The following is a 24,776-nucleotide window of genomic DNA, read 5'->3' on the forward strand; positions in this document are numbered from 1 at the left end:
TCTGGTTTATCCCCATCACTTCATTGTCTTCTTCAGCGTATGAAAATGCATGTAAACTAATTTTTTTAAGAGAATTGTCAGAGGAGTATACAGTGATTGCTCTGACAGAAATCTTGTGATAATTTTTCATTGATGTGACCTTATTTGTGCAGTATATAGAAGGATAATGATTCCATATTAATATGAAAAAAGATGTTATTTACTTGAACATATATGAAAATGACTACAGACACACTTGGAAAAACATGCATAATCATAATGGATGGGTATCATTTGCATTTTCAAAATAGATTATTATGGTACCTGTAACAATGGGGTCTTTACATAAAATCTCATTATTCTTTATACACACACATACACACATATATATATATATATATATATATATATATATAAAGTAGATAAAAAAAAATGAATGGCTGGATGGTGAATGACAGAGGTCAAATGATGAAAAACAACTTTTTCTTAATATACTGGAAGTATGGAAAAGGAGAATAAACAAATTCACAAATGTATACCATTGCTCCATATCTTACAGAATATTCATTTACAATTCAAAATCTGGTTGAGTTTTACGAAGTCTCCTATACATGGAATAGTAATGTGCATCTGCATACATTGTCAGACTATCCCACAACTGCTTCTCAGTGGCAGCACTTGCCTCTGCCGATAGAAGGGCTATCTCCTTCTGTGTTGAGAATGCAAGGATCTGCAAGCAGACAGAGTAGTATGGGTTAGATAGGTAGAACACCTGCTTGTCTTAAGTTTGTTGATAACTGCTTTTGTCAGTTTAGGTAGAAACTTTATCTATAATTTTTTTTTATAATGTAAGGTTTGCAAATGTACTTAAAAAAAAAAAGTTCAATTCACCCACATCCGAAAACCCATTTACAATACATCACCCTTTCCATCTCAGCATCTTGGGGATGAAGGGGTCTATTGCCTCACCCACCAACACACACACACGTAAACATTGTACGGGTCAAATGCAGTGCAGCATGATGCAGCTCATCTCCTGTAGGGCCCAACAACTCTTCATCCTACAGTGCCACCCCCCCTCCATTCACTCATCAATGGAGCATATGAAGAGAACATCACTCTGGGATGTGTCACCCATCCATCCATTCACAGTTTCTCTTTAGACTCACCTGCAGTTCAGCTGCTCTCTCCAAGTAGTAAAGATGATCAAAGGCCATAGCTATAGTTGAGGCTGTTGAGATGACCCCATGGTTACCCATGAACATGATGTCCTTTGAGCCTAAACAGGAAAACAGAAAAAATAGTTATTGTTGTTATGAATGCTAGATGTGTTAGGGAACAGAAGAGAACCAAAATAAAAGCACAATGATCACTGAAAAAGAGGAAGAGCACATTAACAGGGGAAAATGAATGCCAATAATCACAAGAAAAATTATCTAAGGAGATCCACTGGGAACAAAGAAGAATAGTGAAATGAGAAGTATAGATGGGGTTCTCATAAATTCTAAATACTGTCAGTTTAATGTTTTGGTCTATGAACCAGAACAATGTGACTTTGACCATTCCCACTACATCATGGGTTATAAGTTAATAATAAAGATGATGTAATGCTATTTGTTAGGTGAATCTACTTCTGTGCATAGAGGCTTGTGCATCACTTGCCATGCAACAACCTTAGTCTCCTTCCTGTCTTGCTGTATGCTGACTTCATTATCTGCTACAAATCATGTAACATACCAGTAATTACTGAAAACATAACATCGTTTAATGGCATTGGTGGATCATATCATCCGTTCAGTGAGATTGTGTTGGTATATCTCCTGTTTCTCCACAGTGTGGCTTCGTCAAATGTCTCAACTGGGTTGGATCAGGGTTCTGAGGCAACTGGCCACAATAGTTCCAAGGTTCCTGTACCCTCTTAAATTTGAGGACAAATGTGATGAATGACAGTTGTAACACTGATTCTGGACAATTTTTTTCTTCTGAAAATGGTCAATGAGGAGATTATCTCCATATCTTGTTGGCATATATAATGTAGGTTTCTATTGGCTTTTTGTCCATGTACCATTTCTGGGTTGCTCAGACTCTTGCTGCTGACAGATATCTTCTTTAGGCTTTGTAGTACCATTGCTGGATTGATATTTCCCTCTTCTTTTCCTTCAGGTGTTCTTGATAATTTGGACAATTCTTTCCATAAAGAAGTGGTAAAGGAGACATTTACCAAAGGTAAAAAAAATGGAGGAATAGTAAAAGGTATAAGTGATCATCATTTACCCCTACAATAAGATTAATCTCCAGGATGCTGACTAGGTCCACAGGGATGTCATCAAAGTCCATGAAACATCAAATGCATTAAACTTATGCTGCCAATAACTCACACGGGGACCCATCCCTTTGGTAGAAATACTGGTTATCGATCATGAAATGCAATTGCTACACTATGGTGCATGGAGTAATCATATTTACACAATATTACCAACCCAATCATCGCGATCACCACTTTTGCAGGAGACCCCGCGACCCCTTGAAATCCGGCAACAATCACCAGACTGGCCTCTGGGTGAGCTCACTACAGTATCCATCCACAAGTAAATAAACAGATAAATAGATAAGCGAAAAAAATACAAACACATAAATAAAATTAATACAATAAAACAAATACAATTAATGAAAAAAGACCTTCAGGTGTGATGGAGTAAGACCCTACCGAGCTGTTGACCGAGCCTTTCCCCTTCGTCCATAGCATGAGCAAGTCCAGCGTAGTTGTTGTCGTAGGCGACGCGATTGTAGAACCGCGTCGAGTTCTGGTGGACCATCTTGAGTTCTGGATCCTTCAGGCAGGCTGCAAACATTGCACACAGACTCAAGAATATGTTCAGTAGAGATACAATGTATACTCAGTTCTAATAACATCACTGTGCTAAGAAAATTATTATATTGTTTCACTTGGCCCATTTACAACAGGAAGCTCTTATAATTTCATTCAGCCTAACAATTGATGAATTCATTCACTTGAAGGGGTCAGTACTGGGTAAGTCTATTTTTGCATTTTAAATCGTAGACAGACAAACGTCTAACGAACGTTTATAATGATTGTTGACAAAGTGGACAGTTCTCTCTATTGGGAATAAGTATAATTTGGAAATTTCCAATATTCCAGAAACCATAGACACTTTATATTATTGTAGTATATGCTAGAATAATTTTCTCTTTGAATGCCAGAATTTCCGAATTTTGCATATCCTCTGTAGGAACAATAACAACTTATCATTGTAGTAACAACAACAATTATTCTTATCTTCATAACGAGAAAAATAAAATAACTTCTTTGAGGGCAAAAATAACACACATTTTTAATTGGTGGGCATACACCGAAAATTTGAATTCATTGATTGCTTATACCAACAGATGGCATGTATGAGGGCTTATCAATTTACAGGAATTGCCTAAGTATATAGCGTATTACCAAATATACACAATATAATGTTATGATATATTTAGGTCTAGCCAGCGACCATGAGGAAGCATTTGGTATAACTTTAAAATAACCAACCACCCTGCAGACTTTCCAGGAAAGGTAATTATATTGTAAGTAATTTTCCGTAATATAATGATATAGCCTAACAAGGCATAGGCACCAATTAGCTCTTTGAATGTTATTGTTCTCTAGATTTTGGCATGTTAGTCCATTCACTTTCGAACGCGTCATCTTCAGTTGTGTCCGTTAAGTCGTGCAAGATTGTGTGACAGTGAACGTGTGCATTACTTTGGCTTGCTATATGAACAAATAACATTATTCTACGTTATATTGCATCTCATTGAGTTGGACTGTATAGTAAGTAGTGGGGCGCAAGTAGACCTTTGATTAAAGAAATTTTAGAACAAAATAATTATCTACAAAGTGCCACCGAGTCTGAAGCGTTACTTGACTGTACCGATTGCTTGAGGGGTTGGGAGGTCGTACGTCAATAACGTTCTTTATGCCATTGATGCTGTGGAGATAACAGCTAATTTAATTCAAATTCGTTTTACATAATAAAGGAACTCTGTTGGCCTACGGTATTAATTTGTAAAAATATTTACCATAACTGTATGCTAATATATAAGCTTTTGTTAATAACCGGGGTGAAATATTGTTTAATTAAATATAATTGTATAGAAGTAATAATCAAGATGGCGTCTGTGGTTACGAGTACACGTGGGGGGCGAGTGAACCCCTTTTGCTGAATAAAATCGACTGAAGACAACCAGAATGAACAGGATACGAAGACCAATGAGGGGATGAATACTTAAAGACGAATGACTAGGAATTATAGAAAAAGAAAGTTTACAAGAAATGTGTAAAGAAAATAAAGGACATTATGGCGTTTGCAGTTAAAGCCACCGTTGCGATCCAAGATGGCCTTGTACACAGTAAGTTCCTCTTGTAATTTTAATTCTTCACTTTATATATTTAGAATGAGAACGGTATATGCATTAAATGGAACTGTGTGTGTTTGAGATATTCCCCACTGTTTCGGATCATGTGTTGGACTCGTGATCGACATATACCCTCCCGTGTGTGTATTTACCTAGTTGTACCTAGTTGTATTTTACGGGAAGGGGAGCTATGCTAGTGGGGTCCCGTCTTCATATCTCATTTTATCTAAACTATTTTTAAATTCATGTATTGTTTTTGCACACACCACTTTCTCATCTAACTTGTTCCAACTGTTTATTACTGTGTGTGTGTGTGTGTGAGCAAATGTTATGCGGAAATAATCATGCATACTACCAGGCTATTGCCGTATATGATACACCTCATACCTCATGCGGTGAAATTAATGTAATACTTTAAAGATATATACCAATACTACTATGTACAACAACGAAACTGTCATACAAATGTAAACAGTTCTACTACTTGTGCATGATTGAACCACGTGAGATACTTTCTGTATCACAAACGAGAGGACAAAGAGACACCTCGACAGTAATAGATCAGGCAAAAACATCAGGAAAATAACATCAATTAAATCTTATACCTAATATGGATGTGCTGTGACTTACGACACTGCTTCTGACCCAGGGCAGTGAGCGAGATGCAGTGATGACCCGTCATCCAGGAGGTGCCAAGATAAGAGGGAAGGAAGAGAGTATGTCGGGAATTGAATGGGCGGGAGGGGTTACTATTTTTTTTTTTTTTTTGCTACCTTTCCTGTAAGGGGGAAAAGCCTTTGGTACATGTATATATGTAAGTCTTAGACGGTATTAAATATACCTTGAACCAGATTTATTTTCTATTATGAAATTTAATCGTTTCTAAAAATTTTGGTTAGAATGTGAAACGACCCAATCAAGACTTTATGGATTTTATCTTTCTCCAGAAGATAATTTTCCAGATGAAAAAATCCTTGCACTGTGGCAGGCAAGGCTGCCTAGCTTTCTTCAGACATCAAATATTTCTAATAAAAGGGATTTTCTTAATTATGGAAGATCAACATTTCGGATGTTCCTGATAACATCCTGCCAAGAACTAAGTCACATTCCTTCTTTTTGCAAGCAGCCATTGCAACTCAGTAAAAAGTTATCAGGAGATTTTTTTTTAAGACCTTGAACCCCGTTTTCCTTGTCGGTAGCAATGGCAGTGTTCGATTTTTTAAAACTATTATTGAGAAACACTTGATAAGGAAGAGTATACACTACGCAGCTGCATCTGATGACCCCAAGGAATGAGATAATACAAAATCATTTTACTGCATTGAGTTAAGACTCGATAATGCTGCAAGAGTCCTACCCCAGCAAACTTCGAATGCGGACGCGGAAATGTGCACACACACACACACACACACACACACACACACACACACACACACACACACACACACTTTCAACGAACGGACGGCTTGAAGAACGTTCTGAAGAAAAGTGCAGATTGTGGATCCCAACGCAAAGAGAAGTGCCTTTTTGTATTTGCAGGGTGGGGGGAAATTGCTCGTGGGGTAGTGGGAAAGTAAGGAAAGAGGAGAAGGGGAGGGATTGCTGGGGAAATGGAAGGTAATGAGGAAGTAGAGGACTTGGTCCTAACAGACCGCCGAAAAGTAAACAAACGACCGCAAGACGAGCTGGAGGACGACGGAATGTCTAATAAGAATATAAAGATTAGAAGTATAGATAGGAACAGTACAGTAGAAAGTGATGAGAATATTTTCAAGGGATTTAAAGAGAGTGGGGGGGACACAAACCCCCCCCCCCCCCCCCCCCGACTGACAAGACTAGAGAAGAAGGTTGATAAGGTGATCGAGGACTTGGAGAGTAGGTTAGGTCATATGAACACCATTTTACAAAGGGTTGAAAGATTGGAAGAACTAGAAAAGGCGAATAAAAACTTAACTGATGAAATAGAAGACCTAAAAAGACAGTTAAGAGATGTAAAGGTGGAGAATGAGGAATTGAAGAAGAATAGTAAAGAAAACAGAGAAACGATAGCTAAAGAAAGTAAAAATTGGAAGAAAACCCAAGAAGGAAATAAGGTTTCATTCACTGACATAGTCAAACAGCAATTGAAAGAACATACTGAAGACTCAGTTATTAAAGTGATACGACAAAAGGAGAATATAGTAAGAGATTTAGCAGACAAGAAGAAATGTATAATTATATTAGGAATGGAAGAGAAACACAACACAGATAGAACCACAAGAATCAAAGAGGAAAATGAAAAAGTAAGCCAATTACTAGAATCAGTTCAGGAAGATGAACCAGAAATTATGAAACAAATAGAAGAGAAATTTAGACTCGGAAAGTATAGCACAGACAAGACCAGACCAATTAAGATTAAATTCAAGTCACAAACAACGGCAGAGAATATCTTATCCAAAACAGGGAAACTAGCAACAAGTGAACAATACAAAAAGATATGGATAAAAAGAGAAATGAATAAAGAGGAAAGAGAGGAAGAAAAGCAGAAAAGACTGGAAGCTAAGGCAAAAAACGAGAACAGAACGGAGTCAGAGAGAGAGAGATTCTATTGGAGAGTAGTGAACATGAAACTAAGGAAGTTCGACATACAAAAGAAAAACATAAGGGAAACAGAGAACACAATGGAAGTGGCAGAAAACTAAGAGTGTCTTACACAAATATAGATGGATTAATAACAGGATTGAATGAGCTGAATGATTATTTGAAAGAAAAAGAACCGGACATAATGGGAATTGTAGAAACAAAATTAAAAGGCCCACTACCACCCAACAGTGTAGGACATGATGCATACAATTATTGGATTAGAAACAGAGAGAAAAAGCAAGGGGGTGGAGTTATGTTCCTAACTAAGAAGGATATAAACGTGAAAGGTGTCATATATGGAAAGAATACAGTAGAGATGATTATGATAGAAGTGGAAGACAGAGATAAGAAGAGCAGAAAATTTGTGATAAATTATGTGCCTCCAAAAACAGCCTCATGGGAGGAGAGTGAACATAAAAGTATGTTAGAGGACACAAAGATAACATTAAATAAAATAATGGAAGATGGAGGAAGAATAGTTATGATGGGCGACTTTAATTGCAAAGAAATCTGCTGGGAAGAAATGACAGTAAAGGGTGGAGATGACTCATGGGGAAACGCTCTACTTGAGATGATTATTGACCACACAATGACACAATGGATACAGGAGAACACTAGGTATAGAAATGAAGAAGAACCATCGAGACTAGACTTATTAATTACATCTGAACCTAGAATAGTGGACAAGATTGAATATAAAACACCAATAGGTAAAAGTGACCACATATTGATTGAACTGGAACTTAATGAAGAAAAATATATCAAAAGAAATGAACAATATAGAAAAGGAAGAATGATGTATGAAAAAACAAACTTTGATAAAATAAGAGAATTCTTTCAACAAGAAAACTGGGAAGAAATATACAAAGAAGAAACATCAGTGGAAAATAAATGGAATATTTTGACAAAAATTTACAAAAAAGGAGTGGAAAAGTATGTCCCAAGACAAAAACAAGAAAAAGAATATGTAAAATGCTGGTACAACAAAAGTTGTAGGGAGTTAAAAGACAAAAGAGACAAAGCCTGGACCAGATGGAAAAAAGACAAAACCTGAAAAATGGAAAATGTATACCAGTTATAGAAATGATCATGTAAAAATGTGCAGAGAGGAAAAGAGAAAATATGAAAAAGACATCATAGAAAAATGTAAAGATCAACCAAAACTATTCTACAGATTTGTAAACAATAAACTGAAAAACAAACAGGACTTGGAGAAATTAAGACAAGGGGGAGTTGAATACACTGAGGAAATGGAAATGGCGGAAATTATGAACAAACATTTTAAATCAGTGTTTACAAGGGAGAACATACAACCTGAAGAGATTGAATGGAAAGAGAAAGTCCCCCCTATAGAAAAAATAGAAGTATCAAAGAATGAAATATTGATACAATTGAGTAATCTTGATGTCAGAAAATCACATGGACCAGATGAAATAGCAAACTGGATTCTGAAAGAATGCAGGAATGAACTGGCAGACAAAATACATAGCATAATAAGCAGTTCCTTGAAAGAAGGAAAAGTTCCAGAAGATTGGAAAAAAGCAAATATAGTACCTATATATAAAGGAGGAAATAAAGAAGAACCTACCAACTATAGACCAGTCTCTCTAACAAGTACAATAGCAAAAATTTGTGAAAGAATTATCAAAAATAGATGGGTAAAATACTTGGAAAAAAACAACGTACTAAATCCAAGGCAATTTGGATTCAGACAAGGACGATCATGCGTCACCAATTTAATATGTTTCTATTCAAGGCTAATAGATATAATACAAGAAAGAGATGGATGGGCTGATTGTGCATTTCTAGACCTAAAAAAAGCTTTTGACAAAGTACCACATAAGAAGTTGCTTAAGAAACTAGAATCTGAAGGAGGAATACAAGGTAAATTACTAAATTGGATGGAAGACTTTTTGCAAGAAAGAAAAATGAGAGTAGTGATAAGAAACCAGCACTCAAAATGGAATGAAGTAATAAGCGGTGTCCCGCAAGGAACAGTCCTGGCCCCAATAATGTTTGCTATATATATTAATGATATGGATGAAGGAATTGAAAGCTATATGAGCTTCTTTGCAGACGATGCAAAACTACTGAAAAGAGTGAAAACTGAAGAAGATTGTGAATCACTACAGAGAGATCTAAATAAAGTACAGGAATGGAGTAAGAAGTGGGAGATGGAGTTCAATACAAAAAAGTGTAGTATAATGGAATTTGGAAAAAGCAAAAACAGAATAACAGGATCATATAATTTGGGAGAAGAGGGAATAAAAAAAGTAGAAAATGAGAAGGACCTGGGAGTCATTGTTATGAATAATATGTCACCTGAAAAACATATAAATAAGATTTTTGGAGAAACTTATAATTTAATAAGAACAATCAAAGTGGCATTTACATACCTGGATGAAGAAATGGTGAGGAAAATCCTAATCACCCTGATAAGACCAAGATTAGAATATGCAGCAACAATATGGTCACCAAGTACAAAAAAATGTATAAAAAAACTTGAAAGAATACAAAGAGCAATTACAAAACTGGCACCAACACTCTCAAAACTATCATATGAAGAGAGACTACAAAAACTTGAACTACAGACACTAGAGCAAAGAAGAGAGAGAGGAGATTTGATAGCTATTTACAGAATCATGAAAGGCATAGAAATTACTGATAGAGAGAACCTGATAAAATGGGATGACAGAAATACAAGAGGACACGGAAAGAAAATGAAAAAAGACAGCTATAGAAGAGATTTGAAAAAGAACAGCTTTCCACACAGAGTAATAGACAGTTGGAACAAGTTAGATGAGAAAGTGGTGTGTGCAAAAACAATACATGAATTTAAAAATTGTTTAGATAAAATGAGAAATGAAGACGGGACCCCACGAGCATAGCTCCCCTTCCCGTAAAATACAACTAGGTAAATACAACTAGGTAAATACACATACATATATATATATAATATATACATATATATTTTTTTTCCTCTAGTGGATCACCTTTCCACCCGTGCCCACCTCATAAGGAGGAGGGTGGGGTGGAAAGGGGGCTGGACAATAGGACAGATGAAAGAATATTTTATATTGGGATAGTTTGGGCACATGGAAAGAATGAATGAAGAAAAATGAACAAAGGAGGTGTGGAAAGCGGAGGTGGGTGGAGTGAACATGAGGGGACGACCAAGGATGAGATGGATGGGGTAAAAGGGGCTTTGAGCAAGAGGGGAATGTCTGTTGAGGAAGGAAAGGAGTAAGCAGGGGATAGGATTGAGTGGAGGATGCTTTTGAATGGGTGATATATTAACGCAGCCCAAAGGGATTTCTCCCTGTCTTCTCTATTGTCTGCATGAGATGAGTTGGGGCCACTGTGAAAGTAAAGCAGCTTTCCTGTGGATGTGCTGTGTCTCACTGCATTGCTTCTGACCTGGGGCTGGGTGGTGAAGAAATAGTGTTTCGGTATTGTGGATGTTGTGATTTTGTAATTCTTCAGGTAAAGGTATAATTTCATGTTTATCTATTATCTATATACGTGGACAAATTAATTATTTTATTTTATGCAGTGCTAAATTATTATTTTAAATAGGCAGTCATGTTTGTACGACCCAAAGAGACTCGAATAGGTATAGTCACTCATGAATGTTCGTTTTCTATGTTAACCTTGACAACGAGAGAAAACGTGGGGCAATGCCTTGTAAGGTATTTTGGCAACTGAAGTTGGAACAATCAGTTTCGGAATTTTTTTGAACAGATCAAACATCAGTATTACGTTCAATTTCGATGGAATGAAGTATTGCAAATTTTAAAAATCGACCGCCTGACATATAACACGATGTTCATCATCCGTTACTTAAAATCACTTGCAAACGTCAATGTAGTATTGGAATTGATGAATTATAATAAACTACTAGGTCATAATCTTCAGGAAAAATCCTTAATAGTTATTCTGTGATTTATTATTATTATTTTTTTTCGTATATCAGTTTTACGGTCGTTTTCTACCAAATAATACCACGGAAATCATTCAATCCTGAGGCTACCATAGTAAAGTGATAGCGCATATGTTAATAAAATAGGTTGGCGACATCCATTTTAAAAATTAAACTTCGTTACGGTAGATAAGGCAAAATGGTTTTGTGAACCTTATATCCAATAATATTATCAAACATGAAATATACGTCTTGTGTTGTAATAATTTATATTGCCATTTTGAATTAATATCAACATTTAGAAGATACAGTCATAGCTTAAACTATTTCTTAAAACGTAGGAAATCGAAAATTGATTTTCGGACGGCACTGGGGTTCGAACCGACATCACAACATTCACTCGGCCTGACTTGAAAACAACAAATATTTCGAATATTTTGATTATTGGATTGAGTAGAATTCCAAAAACACGACTATAATATAAAGCTAATGCATGCGCCTTCCTCTGCCGTGATTAAGTACGCCCAGTAGGTGGAGTTGAACCACTCCGACGCTAGTCGGCTACAGGTTTGAAGCCTGCACCCCGGACCGCCGAGGTTCAACTGGGCACTTAAGCATGGTAAATTTAGACATCTAATTATTCTGTCCGTGTTGTCAAGTATTAACACGAACATTGATGATGTCTGTGCGTATTTACCCAAATAAGGTAGTTGTTACCCAATTACGCATGCATGTTTTTTATTTTTATTTTTATCTTCCCTGTGATTTTTTTTCTATAGAAATTTCCTACAAATGAAAAATTCGTTGTTTCGTTTCTGAAAAGACACTTTTTCTCTCTCCGCTGAGAGAACCACCTCCACCACTCACCGGTCCCCTCCGAGTCCTGGGCAGTCGGCCGTCTGCCCAAAGCAGGTAGTGCATGCGTACTTGCTTGCATCCTACGTACATATAGGGCATGTGTGTGTGTGCGTTTATGAGAGGGGGCTTTCTGATGCATATTTATTTTTATTTTTTTATCAACACACACACACACAATATATATATATATATATATATATATATATATATATATATATATATATATATATATATATATATATATATATATATCAGGGGGGAAATACTTTTTTTCCAGAGCCTTTTTTTTTTGTTTTTTTTTTTTTTTTTTTTTTTTTTTTTTTTCCCTTCTTCACTAGAGCCATTTTTTTTAATTACCAGAGCCATTTTTGACACTTCTAGAGCCATGTTTTTGCAGGTTCGATTTCCTTCAAACTATTGGAAGGCTAACTCATTACTCATGTGCATGAGGGTGGAAATGCACGACAAGCCTTGCAATACACCTTTAGAGTACCATCACTGCCCCGATCCCCTTCAAGCTAATCTAGGTTCCACGAGCGTATAGTAGATTCATGCTTTACTGGTTTTCGTTTTCCTTGGACTTGTCTGTGGAGTTTGAATTAGGCTTTGCCGGTCCAGAAGCGCTTCCTGCCGTCAAAACACTCCCTCGATTCTGAAAAGACTGAATCTGAGGGCAAACCATCTTCATTCGCTTCACTAGAAATCGCTCCATGATGTACGATCATCGAAAGTTTGGGATGGACGTGACCTAGCTACCGTAAACCTAAGCTAGCTAACGAATCATTTTTTACTTTTGTATTTTTCATTCTCCCTCCAAAGATCCATATATATGAACTAAATATATAATTATCAAATGTTCATATTTATACTTAGATTTATTTACTTCCAATTACTAACCAAACATTTTATTCTATTTTGTTTTCTCATAAATATGCGAAAGAGGTTATAAATGGGATTTCCCAGTTTCCCTCCTAGGCCTCGAGCGAGTTTGCATATGTACAGTGTACGTATGCATGCGGTGATGTGGTATTGGGTATGGTGCATTGTACATGTAGTCAGCGCGTTGCTTGGGCAGCTAGCTGCATGCAACCAATGAACTTCCCTGCATACAGGTACCATGCAATTCGCAACTAGCGACATTATGTAGCACGATAGTCGTGTAGAGTCTAGTCAACATGTACTAGTATACGCGCGCATGCAGCTGATACGAAGCTAAGCTAGGTAAGCCATTGAACTCTAGCAGCTATACCGCGTGCTCGTACGTACGTATATCAACAAATTGAAGTTGATTGATGCGTTGCGTTTATGATATCGATTGATAATGCAATGATTAATCACGGGTAAATTGTGTTTGCTCTGATCCTTTCATCAATGGTGATGGGATTCAGGGATTGCCAAATGATGGATAATGCATGAAAAACGTTGAATCTTGCCGCGGGAGCGTTTTTTTATTTTATTTTATTTTTTTTTATTTTTTTTTTTTTTGTGGGGGGGGGTCGCTCCCGCTATTGGATTTGCTAGAGCGACATTGGAAGTTTCCCGAGCGAAATCGCTCGTCGCTCCCGTGTATTTTTTCGCTTATATATATATATATATATATATATATATATATATATATATATTACGTGTACATTTTTCGAAAGGATACGAAATGTTTGATAAGTTGCCCATGTGTGCACTTTCATTGATCTGTACTCCATAATATTTTATTTAACCCCCCTGTGGTGAGGGAAAACGAATACTGCCACCAAGTATTTCCATTTGGATCGTAAGAGCCGAGAAGAAAGGGACGGAGATTGGGACTAGGCATCCTTGTCCTTGTAGCCCCACAGGGCACATTCCTAAAAGAAAAAGCAAAGGCATAAGAGGGTCTGGGAGTTTTCCGACCAGCACCCTAAGGTTTGGGTCTTTTAATGTGCGTGGGTGTGGTACAGATGAGAGTAAAAGGGAAGAGATAGGTAGTATGTTTGTGAGAAGAAAGATGGATGTGTTGGCTTTGAGTGAATCTAAGCTGAAAGGGAAGGGCGAGTGTAAGTTTGGGAGTGTAAGTGGGAGGTTATCAGGAGTGAAGAGAGGGCGAGGGAGGGAAGGGGTGGCTATACTAGTAAGTGAAGAGATAGGTAAACGTGTAGTGGAGTGGAAGAAGGTTTCCTCAAGGATAATGTGGAAGGTGAAACTGGGAAAGGAGAAGTGGGTTTTTGTAAGTGCATATGGGCCTGGCAGTGAGAAGAGCGTAGAAGAAAGGGAGGCATAGAGGATTTAGGGAGAAATATCAATGTAATAGTACTGGGAGACCTTAATGCAAGGGTAGGGAATGATCCAATTGATGGAGTGGTTGGGAAATGTGGAGTTCCAGGAAAGAATCGTAGTGGAGAGTTGATGGTGGAAATGTGTCTAGAGAGAGAGTTGATGATAGCAAATACAGTGTTTCGGAAGAAAGTCAAGCATAAGTACATATGGGAGAGGGTGGTGGAGGGAAGGGTGCTAGATAGAGCGTTAATGGACTATGTAGTGGTAAATAGGACTATGATAGGAAGAGTTAAGGATGTACATGTGCTAAGGGGAGAGGGTGGGGGAATATCAGATCATTTTTTGGTGGAAGATAAGTTGAGAGTGGAGGATAGATGGAGGAAGAGGAAAGGGACAAAAGGTAGGGAGGAGCTTAGAGTGAACTCTTTAAATGAAAAGGAGAAGGAGTACAAGAAGAAGCTGAAGGAGGAATGGGAGGGAGTGAAGGATAGAGTAGAGCTAGATGTGGAGGAGGAATGGGGATGGTTCAAGGAGGGAGTCACAAAGTGTGCAAAGATGGTGTGTGGAACAAGAAGGACAGGAGGAAATAGAAGGAAGGGTAGTGAATGGTGAGATGAGGAAACAAAGAAGGTTGTAGAAGAGAAGAAGCGAGCTTTTACAGATTGGTTACAAAATAGGACGAGGGAGTCATATGAGAGGTACAAAGAAAAGAAAAGAGAAGTAAAGCAAAAGGTAAAGGAGGCAAAGAGGAGAGCAGATGTGAAATGGGGTAAGAGTATGACAGAAAATTTTGAAAGTAATAAAAAGATGTTTTGGAAAGAAATTAAGAGAGGAAGAGGAGGCGAATCAAATAGAGAAGAAAAGGTAAAAGGTGCAGATGGAGAGATGATAATGGAAGAGAAGGCAGTAAGGGGAAGATGGGCAGAATATTTTAGGGAGTTGCTAAATGTGAAGGGGAATAGGGAGGGAAAGATAGCTGCAGTGGGAAATAATAAGAAAATGAGAGTGATGAGTGAGGAAAATGGAGGAGAAATAAGGAAGGATGAAGTGAAGGCAGTTGTTAAGATGATGAAAGCAGGTAAGGCACCCGGTCTGGATGGATGCCATGCAGAATGTTAAAAAAAAAAGGAGGTACAGTGATGGTGGACTGGTTGGTGAGGTTATTTAATGTTTGCTGGAGAGAGGGTAGAGTGCCGGGGGACTGGAGGAGTGCCTCGATAGTTCCACTTTACAAGGGAAAAGGGGACAAGTGTGAATGTAGTAGTTTCAGAGGGATTAGCTTGTTAAGTGTAGTTGGGAAGGCTTATGGGAGGATCTTGATTGAGAGTATTAGGAGAGGAACAGAGGGAGTAATTGGTGAGGACCAGTGTGGATTTAGGACAGGTAGAGGTTGTGTAGATCAGATTTTTGTGGTAAGACAGATATGTGAGAAAGCTATAGGAAAGGAGAAGGATGTTTTTTTTTGGCCTTTGTGGACCTGGAAAAGGCTTACGACAGGGTAGACAGAAAGGCACTATGGGAGGTTTTGCAGATATACGGGATAGGAGGAAAGGTTCTAGGAGCTGTCAAGAGTTTTTATGAGAGTAGTAGAGCTTGTGTCAGGATTAGAAATGGAGAGAGTGAGTAGTTCGAGGTAAAGGTGGGACTTCGTCAAGGATGCATTATGTCACCCTGGCTGTTCAACTTATGCATGGATGGGGTAGTGCGAGAGGTAAATGCAAGGGTAGTGGGTCAGGGATTGGAGATGGTTAAAATGGAGAAAAGTGGGTGGTGAGCCAGCTGTTGTTTGCGGACGACACTGCGCTTGTGGCAGGATCAGAGGAGGGATTGAGGAAGTTGGTGACGGAGTTTGGGAGAGTGTGTGATAGAAGAAAGCTGAAGATAAATGTGGGTAAACGTAAGGTGATGAGATGTACAAGGGGTGAAAGTGGTAGTAGTCTGGAAGTGAGCATTAAGGGAGAGTGACTGGAGGAAGTGGATATTTTTAGATACTTGGGTGCAAATGTGACAGGAAAAAGTGGAGTGAATGTGGAGGTAGAATGTAGATTAAGAGAAGTGAGTAAATGCCTTGGTGGATTATAGAATGTAATGAGGAATAGACATTTGGGAATGGATGCTAAGAGGAGACTATATGAAGGAGTGATTGTGCCAACAGCAGTGTATGGGGCAGAAACATGGAACATAAGAGAGGAAGAGAGAAGGAGTTTGAATGTGTTTGAGATAAGGTGTCTGAGAAGTATGATAGGGGTTACTAGGTTGGATAGAGGGGGAAATGAGGAGGTGAGGAGGAGAACAGGGGTGGAAAGGGGGTTGGGAGATAGGGTTGATGAAAGAATATTAGGATGGTTTGGACACATGGAAAGAATGAGTGAAGAAAGACTAGTAAAAGAGGTATGGAAGGCAGATGTGGAGGGAGTGAATATGAAGGGACGTCCTGGGATGAGGTGGATGGATGGGGCGAAGGGGGCTTTGGGGAAGAGGGGAATGTCTGAAGACAGGGGTGAATGGAGAATGGTTGTATATGGATGATGTTGTGATGCATGAGGTGGAATGGGCGGGGGGATGGGGGGTGAGGTAGTATGTGTGAGCAAATTTTGACGCAGCCCGAAGGGATTTCTCCCCGTCTTCTCCTTTATGCATGGGGGGTCGCCGATTTAATGAAGCGGCCTTGCTGTGGATGTGCTGTGTCTTGCGACACTGCTTCTGACCCAGGGCAGTGGACAAGGTGCAGGGATGACCCGTCATCCAGGAGATGCTAAGATGAGAGGGAGGGTGGAGGGGTGTGGAGTGTATTCAGGGATGGAATGGGTGGGAATTATTTTATGCCTTTTCCTTTTTGGTTACCTCCCTTGTAAAGGGGAAAAAGCCTTGGTATATATATATATATATGTATATATATATATATATATATATATATATATATATATATATATATATATATATGTACACACACACACGCACACACATGCCCAGAGGAGGACTGCACGCCCCTTTCAGTCTACGTGGGAAGGATGACCACCACATTATCCATAAGAATCACCATGCACTTGCAACACGGAGGGCCTAAGTAACACCACAGAGCCCAGCATCGACGCCACCTCGATAGGGAGACTATGGTCAAAAACACCGAAGTTGTGGCAAAAGAAGAGGACCCACAGCGCTTGGCTATCTTGGAAGCCATCTGGATAAAGGAGCTGCAACCTGCCATTAATAGGCAAGTAAATGACTTCGCCCTCCTCCCTAGCATGAAACCTGTTCGGAGGAGCCAGATGGACAACCCCAAGAAATCGGTGTCTCCTCCACAGAGACTTCCTATTCCCCGTCTAAGGGAAGAACGTCCTGCCATACGTCGTTCTCAAAGACTGAGAAGCAGATTGGCGCTGAACCCGGGAGGGACCTCTCCAAGTACAATTTCCAACAACCTGTGATCTCTCCCAGAGTTCCGTGGTCAAACGTGTGACTTTCCCCAGTTACAACACGGTGACTTCTCCCCGTGCTTTTCATTTCATCTAAAATATTCTCCCTTTTTCTTTCTTCACTTCAACTGAGGATGCAGGAGAGCTGTGAAACGTCTTGAAAATTAATTTGTGTATTTTTGTGTTCATTATAACTTTTGTGTTTCCTATGAGTTTTGGAAATTTGATTAACTCCCTTTCCCCCTACCAGGAATCTACTTTCCGCAAGCTTGAGAGCTCACGAAAAAAGTTAATCAATAATTCTTTTGCTGTCTTTTTAACAGAATATGCCTTAGAGAGAATTTCCTGCCATGCTTCACCAATATATATACATACATACATATATATATATATATATATATATATATATATATATATATATATATATATATATTTTTTTTTTTCAAATCGTTGAAGTTCTTTCGGATTGTGAATTACAGTTTACATATTACTTTCGTTAGCATTTAAGTGCATGTTTGGGATTGATTTGTTTTCCTGTAGACTCAAATATTGTGTGTGTGCGTGTGAGTGACCTACCGAGCGTGGTGGCGTAGGGCTGGTGCGTGTGGAAGATGACCTTGGCGTCGGGTCGAACTCTGCGGATGCCCAGGTGGATGCAGGCCGCCGTGATGTCAGGTCGCCCTTGGCCCTCCACCGTCTTGGCGTCGGCGTCCACCGCCAGCAGGCTGCTGGCCGTCACCTGGGGACCAAATGGGCGCATAAGAAGGCTGCTACGCCAGGAGACGCTGAGTAGCTGCGGCCGAAGCCGTCACCATTGCCCTAATAGGCGCTTTGGGGGGGGGGCAGGTAACCTACTGTTCCTGCAACAAGGAATCGGAGAGGAGTGCAGGATTCGAACCCACAATTTAGTGAATGCGACACCAGCACGTTTCCGTATGAGATCAAGTGTATTTTGCAGTACATCGAATCGGGAATAGAGAAAGAAGATAAAAAGAAAGCAGGAGAGATGAGAGAGAAACGAAAATGTGGTAGCAACGCAATGTCACACAATATTAACCGATATGGGCCTAATGCTGCTCAGAGGGAAGAAGGGCCTTATTTGTGACGCGTGGTTCTTGATCCAAATAAATAGATGGGCAGTTAATTCCTGTCGCTTTAGAGAGGAGTGACGTAGTAGCACAAAAGTAAAATTAGCCTGTGACCCAATATCGGAGAAAGTAAGAAGCACAGAGATGAGATCACAGTTCATTATCCACTGTCAGTATCCATTTGAGAGGTGTCGCAGCTCAGGAGGGCAATACAGGATCCTGCCATCCCTATCACGTGTCCAGTGGACGAAAAATGTAATCTAGAATTTAATTTTGCCATAAAAAAGAGATGAAATAAAATGGTATAAGGTGAATAAATCCATTGGCAGAGATCCGGCACCGGTCGCTTGGTGTATCATCGTGTCCCTCACCTCGGAGAAGTGGTGCCCGTACTCGAACACGAGCATGACCTCCTGGTCAGAACCATCGGCAGCTGGCGCCATGACACTCAGGTGGTTGCAGACGCCCTCGTTCAAACCCAGAGCGTCCAGACCTCGGTATGCCGCCGCCAGCTCCAGACGCGCTGCTCTGCAAAGAAAGGAAGAGTCGTGACCGTTAGGTTTTAAAAATTGTGACCGTTATTTTCTGTTGTGACCGTTGGGTTTGGACACGTTAACGGTTGTGTTTGAAAAATGGTGACCCCCCCCTCACACCGTCCACCAATTTCGTCCCTCACTACAAGGGATCCAGTTAGGGCTGTCATGTCTATCAACCTCGAATTGCGGGTGTATGAGCATGCGCGCGCACACACACACACACACGAATACATACACAGTTAACATGCACGCAAACGCACTTAACTCGGCAGATACACACACACACATTTAACATGCACACACACGAATACATACACAGTTAACATGCACGCATACGCACTTAACTCGGCAGACACGCACACGCGCGCATGCGCGGTTGGTAGAGGCTCCGACTGTCACTACGGCGGTTCGGGTTCGAATCCTGCCCAGAGCTAAAATAATTTCAGTATCGCTGCGCTTCGAGTCATTACTCCAACTCTTGTTGGCGGGGAGTTGGGGGGTGTATGCGTGTAAAATCACAGCATTACCCATAGATCGGTCATACGAGCTCTGAGCTCTCTTCCAGGAGGGAAATAGCTGTCGATCACGACTCCAATATGTGATTCAAAAGACCATGGTGAATACACACACAACTACCCACCCACGAGAGTTGGAGTAACGACTCGCACCGCAGCTATACTGAAATTATATCAGCCCTGGGCATGATTCGAACCCGGACCGCCGTGTGTGATTCTATATAGTTAAATAGATTTCACCTGTTGCGTCCCCAGGCAGAGTCTGGCACTGTGTAGGGCTTGGGTCCTGCCGATGTGAATGTTCTCACGGCGGCGGCGGAAGGTCGAGGGCCACCAAGAGTTTCAGTTCCCGCCTGCGCCACCCTTGGCACGATGGCTCTCGTCTGCAGGGGAGCGCCCCTCTGCAACGCCTTCTTCAGCGCCGTCTGCAGGATGCGTCCAGTCATGATACTGTACAGGAGAGAAAAGTGTTACAAACTACGGTTACATGGATGGTAATAAGTGGTGCTTGAGTTAAAAGAAGGTGGAGCTGTGCTTTGACCAGATTAACCCGTTCGTTGCATAAGAAGGTCCCCTCAGAACGAATAGGCAAGTCAGCAGGGGGGAGGTCTGATAACGGGAGTGATAGTCTTTATGTGCTAGGCCTCTTTTAAAAGGGAGGTAGCCAACCAAGGTATGGTCCCATCCTTCATCCATTCCACCTCCTATCCACCACCATTTGTTTCCCTCACCTCATCTTAGCTCCTGATGGGTCATCACTGCCTCTTAGAGTCCCTTTAATAGAGAGAGGCGGCAACTCCGCAGAATGGCCACAAAATGGCGGCGCGTCCAGAGTTCTCTCAACTCTTTGTGTAAAGGAACTTCAGAGAAAGGGATTTGCTGAATGAGAATGCACACCAACTACCCGGCAGTACAATCAGTGACCAAACACAAAAGATTCTAAGAATCAACATCAAGAACAAACGGTAAGCGAAAGCGATCTGGCCACAAAATGTTTTCTCTCTCTTTCTCTCTCTCTCTCTCTCTCTCTCTCTTCTCCACTGGGACAAGAGGTTCAGTAGGTTTGTTGGTGACTTTGGGAGAACGCTGACACATCTCTTGCCTTATCACCTGTTCGTGCCCCGCTATCGAAGCCTTTGGGTCTCCCTTATCCCTATCTCTTCAAGGGCGACCTTGACGATCGCCGATGAGATAAGCGCAGGGATAACATCATCTTTGATCACGGGCTGGGGTGGATTGGGGAGGGGGTCATCACCTGATGGAAATCGCCTGACGCCAAGCTTAAGAAATACCTTTCTCTTTTCCTCCTTATTGCAAATATCACGGTTGCTGTCGAGTATTCCATCTTTTTTTCGCAAGAAATGTATATATATATATGTATATATATCTTTTTAACAACCACAATGCACTTTAATTCTAAGCCATGAAGGCAGACATGCAGAAATTGAAATGTGGTACTGCCAAGGACTCGAACCCCAGCATCCTCGTGACAAGTGCGGTAGTGACTTACCAACTAGGCTAGTTGGTAAGTCACTACCGCACTTGTCACGAGGATGCTGGGGTTCGAGTCCTTGGCAGTACCACATTTCAATTTCTGCATGTCGGCCTTAATAGCTTAGAATTAAAGTGCATTGTGGTTGTTAAAATATATCTCTAATCACTGGGACCCATTCATTGTTGTACAAATATATATATACATAAATATATATATATATATATATAAATGAATATATATATATATATATATATATATATATGCGTGTGTGCGCGCATGCATTCCTGTCTCCTAACCCGATTTCAAGACCCATCTCGATTTACGTCAGAGAGGATCATCTCCCTCTTGCTCATTTTGAAAATCAGGCAACTTCCATTTGGAGGTGCAGCCTCGAGGGGCTGATATTTGGTCCGGATTTTTTTTTTTTTTTTTTTATCATTATTATTATTTAAAAAAAAAAAAACTGACAACCGGCGACTGATCTCCTTCCTGTGACACGGATATGGACCCATACACAGAAAACAGTCCAACGTGTCTTCCCAGAGAGATCTATGGGAGGGGCCCAGGGATCGTTGCTGCCTGCGCTGGTGCTGTGGGTTACGAGGCAACAATGGCCTAGCTGACCCAAAAAATAGCGAGATAAATTCTATTCTATTTAGAATCTAGGAGGATTCCTCATCGAAGGAGTGACGCAGATTTAAAATCCTCTGGGTGGTCCCGATTCCTAGTTCTGTCTGCATGTGACGTTTTCTATTGATATATTTGACAACTCGAATAAGAAAATAATTAGATAAAATGAAAAATAGAATACAATCACCATAAATCTTCGCTTCCATGTGCTCCCCGTTCCTCCCAGTGCACCTCTCTTCAATTAAAGTCATCCTACCAGGGGTATAATGTCGCTTTGTTCAAACTGCAAGTGAGTGGTTATGTCCGATGACATTTCTTTATATTTTATACGGTAGTTCCCTTGTGAGAGAGAGAGAGAATGAGCGAGACTTCGAGTGAAGAATCCTGGAACGATAGCCTTTTGCCTTGCCCCCTGGCTTTGGACTTCGCGTATGAAGTAAAAAGAAAAAGAAAGAAAAAAAAAGTATATTCATGCACGTTATCGGCCATTGGGAGTCCACTGATGAATGTATATTTCTCATGAACTGGGCATTAACTTCCACGACTGAACCAACCTGCCACGCCACTCCTGTCAAATGCTCAATCGCTCTCCTTCTTTTGGGTCCTCTTCTACGCCTTCCGCATTCCTTCTAGTGTGTCCTTATGTGATTTCTTGAGGTTACCGCCAGACGATTTTATTCGGGTTTCAAGTTATAGGTTAATATATACCCTTTTCACTGGCTAACCTCCACAAGATCTTGGAAAAGGGTCCTGCCGTTGTCCCTTGCTACAACTCAGCGCAACTACGAGTTGCATCTAACTACTACTAACACTGTAACTTGATCCATCAGCCGGAGCGGAGCACTCCAAACCCACATCAAGAGTTTGACGCACTTTAAGTACTTTGTTCTGGCTGACCACAGTCTGAAAGGGGTCAGGATCACTCCACGTTCCCTTCAGGCCAGAGTCCGCTACTTTATATGCATAAATTCGCCTTAGGCCACAATAATATCTGTATTTTGTAAGTTTGGTTCTTGAAACATAAGAATGAAGAAGACTGCAAGAGACCATAAGGCCTACACTAGGCAGTTCCATGACCATCAATCATCCCGTTCGAGGCCGCCACATTACTGTGTACTCAAAATAGCCGGGGCAAGTGGTGGTTACGGGCAGGTAAATGGAGGGTGACACAAACTCGTTTGTGATATTCCAGCGTTAGGTGATTCGAGTCAGCTGGGGGTGGGGGGTTGGCCTCGGAACGATGTGGGGGAGGGGACAAGGTGGGGTTACGCTTTGTTACCAAGTGGATGACGATATGGTATCACTTCACCTTGTCAGCATAATGATAACACAGAGATTGATGTGGTATTACATTTGCTATCAAACACAGAGATTGATGTGGTATTACATTTGCTATCACGAAAGTGATCTATTGATATAATATAAATATATATATATAGATAGATAGATACACACACACACACACACACACACACACACACACACACACACACACACACACACACACACACACATTCTCTTCCCGTGGCAGCGAAGATGCTGGAGAGAGAGAGAGAGCGACAAGGGCGGAAGCGATGGTGTGGTCGACCTTCGGCGGTAGGGTGACGGGATGAGGGTAGGTACTGTTTCACGGCCGTAATCACCCCATTTATTATCATCTTTATATAATTATTATTATTATTATTATTATTATTGTTCCTATAAATATTATTATTTGTTACTGTTATTTATTACCACTGCCATTACAATATCATATTCTTATGTATTCATCCTCCCGGTCGCATAGTTGTGGATTCGAATCCTGCACTCCTCTTCGATTACCAGCAGTGACTGTTAATTAATGACCTGCCCCCGGCGTTGGCTCTTAACCACTTTATTTTACGAGTATTTTTTTTATTTTTTATTATTGATTTATATTATTAGATTACATATCTGTTTGTCTATGTGTTTACCTGGCTGGGGTCTGGGTCGCCCAGAATATCTTTCAATGCGAAGGATTGGGTGGGTGGGGGGCGTCGTCACAGAAGGTGGGATGAGGGGAGGGGGGTAGTGGCTACTTTACAAAATCGCCTGTCCTTTGTCGCAAAATAATAATAAATCTATCAATAAATCAATCATCAATAAATAAATAATAGTGATTATCCCTTTCAATGAGACACACACCTATTTGTTTACATGTTTACACGAATTGGATAAATTCGTATAGCCAACGGGCATAAGTTCTGTGCTATAACAAAAGGTCAACAAATGACTCGAACACCTGTTTTATTTTCATTATTAACCTGAAAAGCTTACAGTGTCAAACTTCACATTTAGCTGTGGCCAATGCCAGACAATTTTGTTCATCCAATGCGCAATTAAATAGAATATTTGAAACATATTAAAGGTTAATAGAATGACGATAGCGCTATCGCTCTTTCGATCACCGTCGACAGCGACATTGCGTTGTATTGCCATTTGCGGCAATATGTAATCTATTTTTAATTTACCAAACCCTACACACACTCCACTCTAACGAAGTCATTGAATCTTGGCATTCCAATTTTCGTGTATTTAGCAAATATCCTCTCCATTCTACGTCAAATAATATATTCCCGAGAAAAATCTTTTCCATTCCAAATGAAACGTGCAGGCAATAACCAACTGTCACAAAAATAGCGTACCTGTAGTCGTGTGGTGGTGACAAGTAAACAAACGACTTGTGTTAACTGTAGACAGGTGGACAAGTCCAGAGATGTCGACCAATATCCACAGCACACAGGCGAGCAGACAGGTGACTGAGACTGGTCAGCGTTGCCAACAGAATGGCCCAGCAAATATGTGTGACTTGGGTGCTGCTGATGTTGGGAGTTGCCAAGTCGGGTAAAAAAAATTAATTTGCGCGCATTTATTTGAAATGCACACTGCTTAATTCAGTGCTGTAAATAATATTTATTAGAAAAGATTCTTATCGCTTTTTCACATATGACTTTTTCACAGTAAGTCTTATGAATTGTTTATATTTTCCCTGTTTTTAATAATGTTCAGTGTTTGGTGTCTTGGAAACGTG

At 40.2% G+C, this 24,776-nt stretch overlaps 1 protein-coding gene and 1 non-coding gene across 2 annotated transcripts; both read right to left on the reverse strand.

Annotated features, from left to right (window-relative positions):
• Nucleotides 1–181: 181 nt before the first annotated feature.
• LOC143036907 (putative aldolase class 2 protein RP493) lies at nucleotides 182–24,549 on the reverse strand. The gene is made up of 7 exons (XM_076204871.1): nucleotides 24,391–24,549; nucleotides 19,843–20,052; nucleotides 18,923–19,079; nucleotides 18,040–18,202; nucleotides 2,687–2,821; nucleotides 1,149–1,258; nucleotides 182–709 (listed from the first exon to the last, which is right to left on the reverse strand). Exons 2-7 carry the CDS (start codon nucleotides 20,046–20,048, stop codon nucleotides 548–550), a joined length of 933 nt encoding a protein of 310 aa, XP_076060986.1. The 5' UTR covers nucleotides 20,049–20,052; nucleotides 24,391–24,549; the 3' UTR covers nucleotides 182–547.
• On the reverse strand, nucleotides 11,461–11,547 carry TRNASTOP-UCA (transfer RNA opal suppressor (anticodon UCA)). The gene has a single exon. It is a non-coding gene; the product is annotated as a tRNA-Sec (tRNA).
• Nucleotides 24,550–24,776: the final 227 nt, after the last annotated feature.

The sequence above is a fragment of the Oratosquilla oratoria genome, chromosome 21, assembly GCF_046742065.1.
Source record: "Oratosquilla oratoria isolate Oo_2021 chromosome 21, ASM4674206v1, whole genome shotgun sequence".
Lineage (NCBI taxonomy): Eukaryota > Metazoa > Arthropoda > Malacostraca > Stomatopoda > Squillidae > Oratosquilla > Oratosquilla oratoria.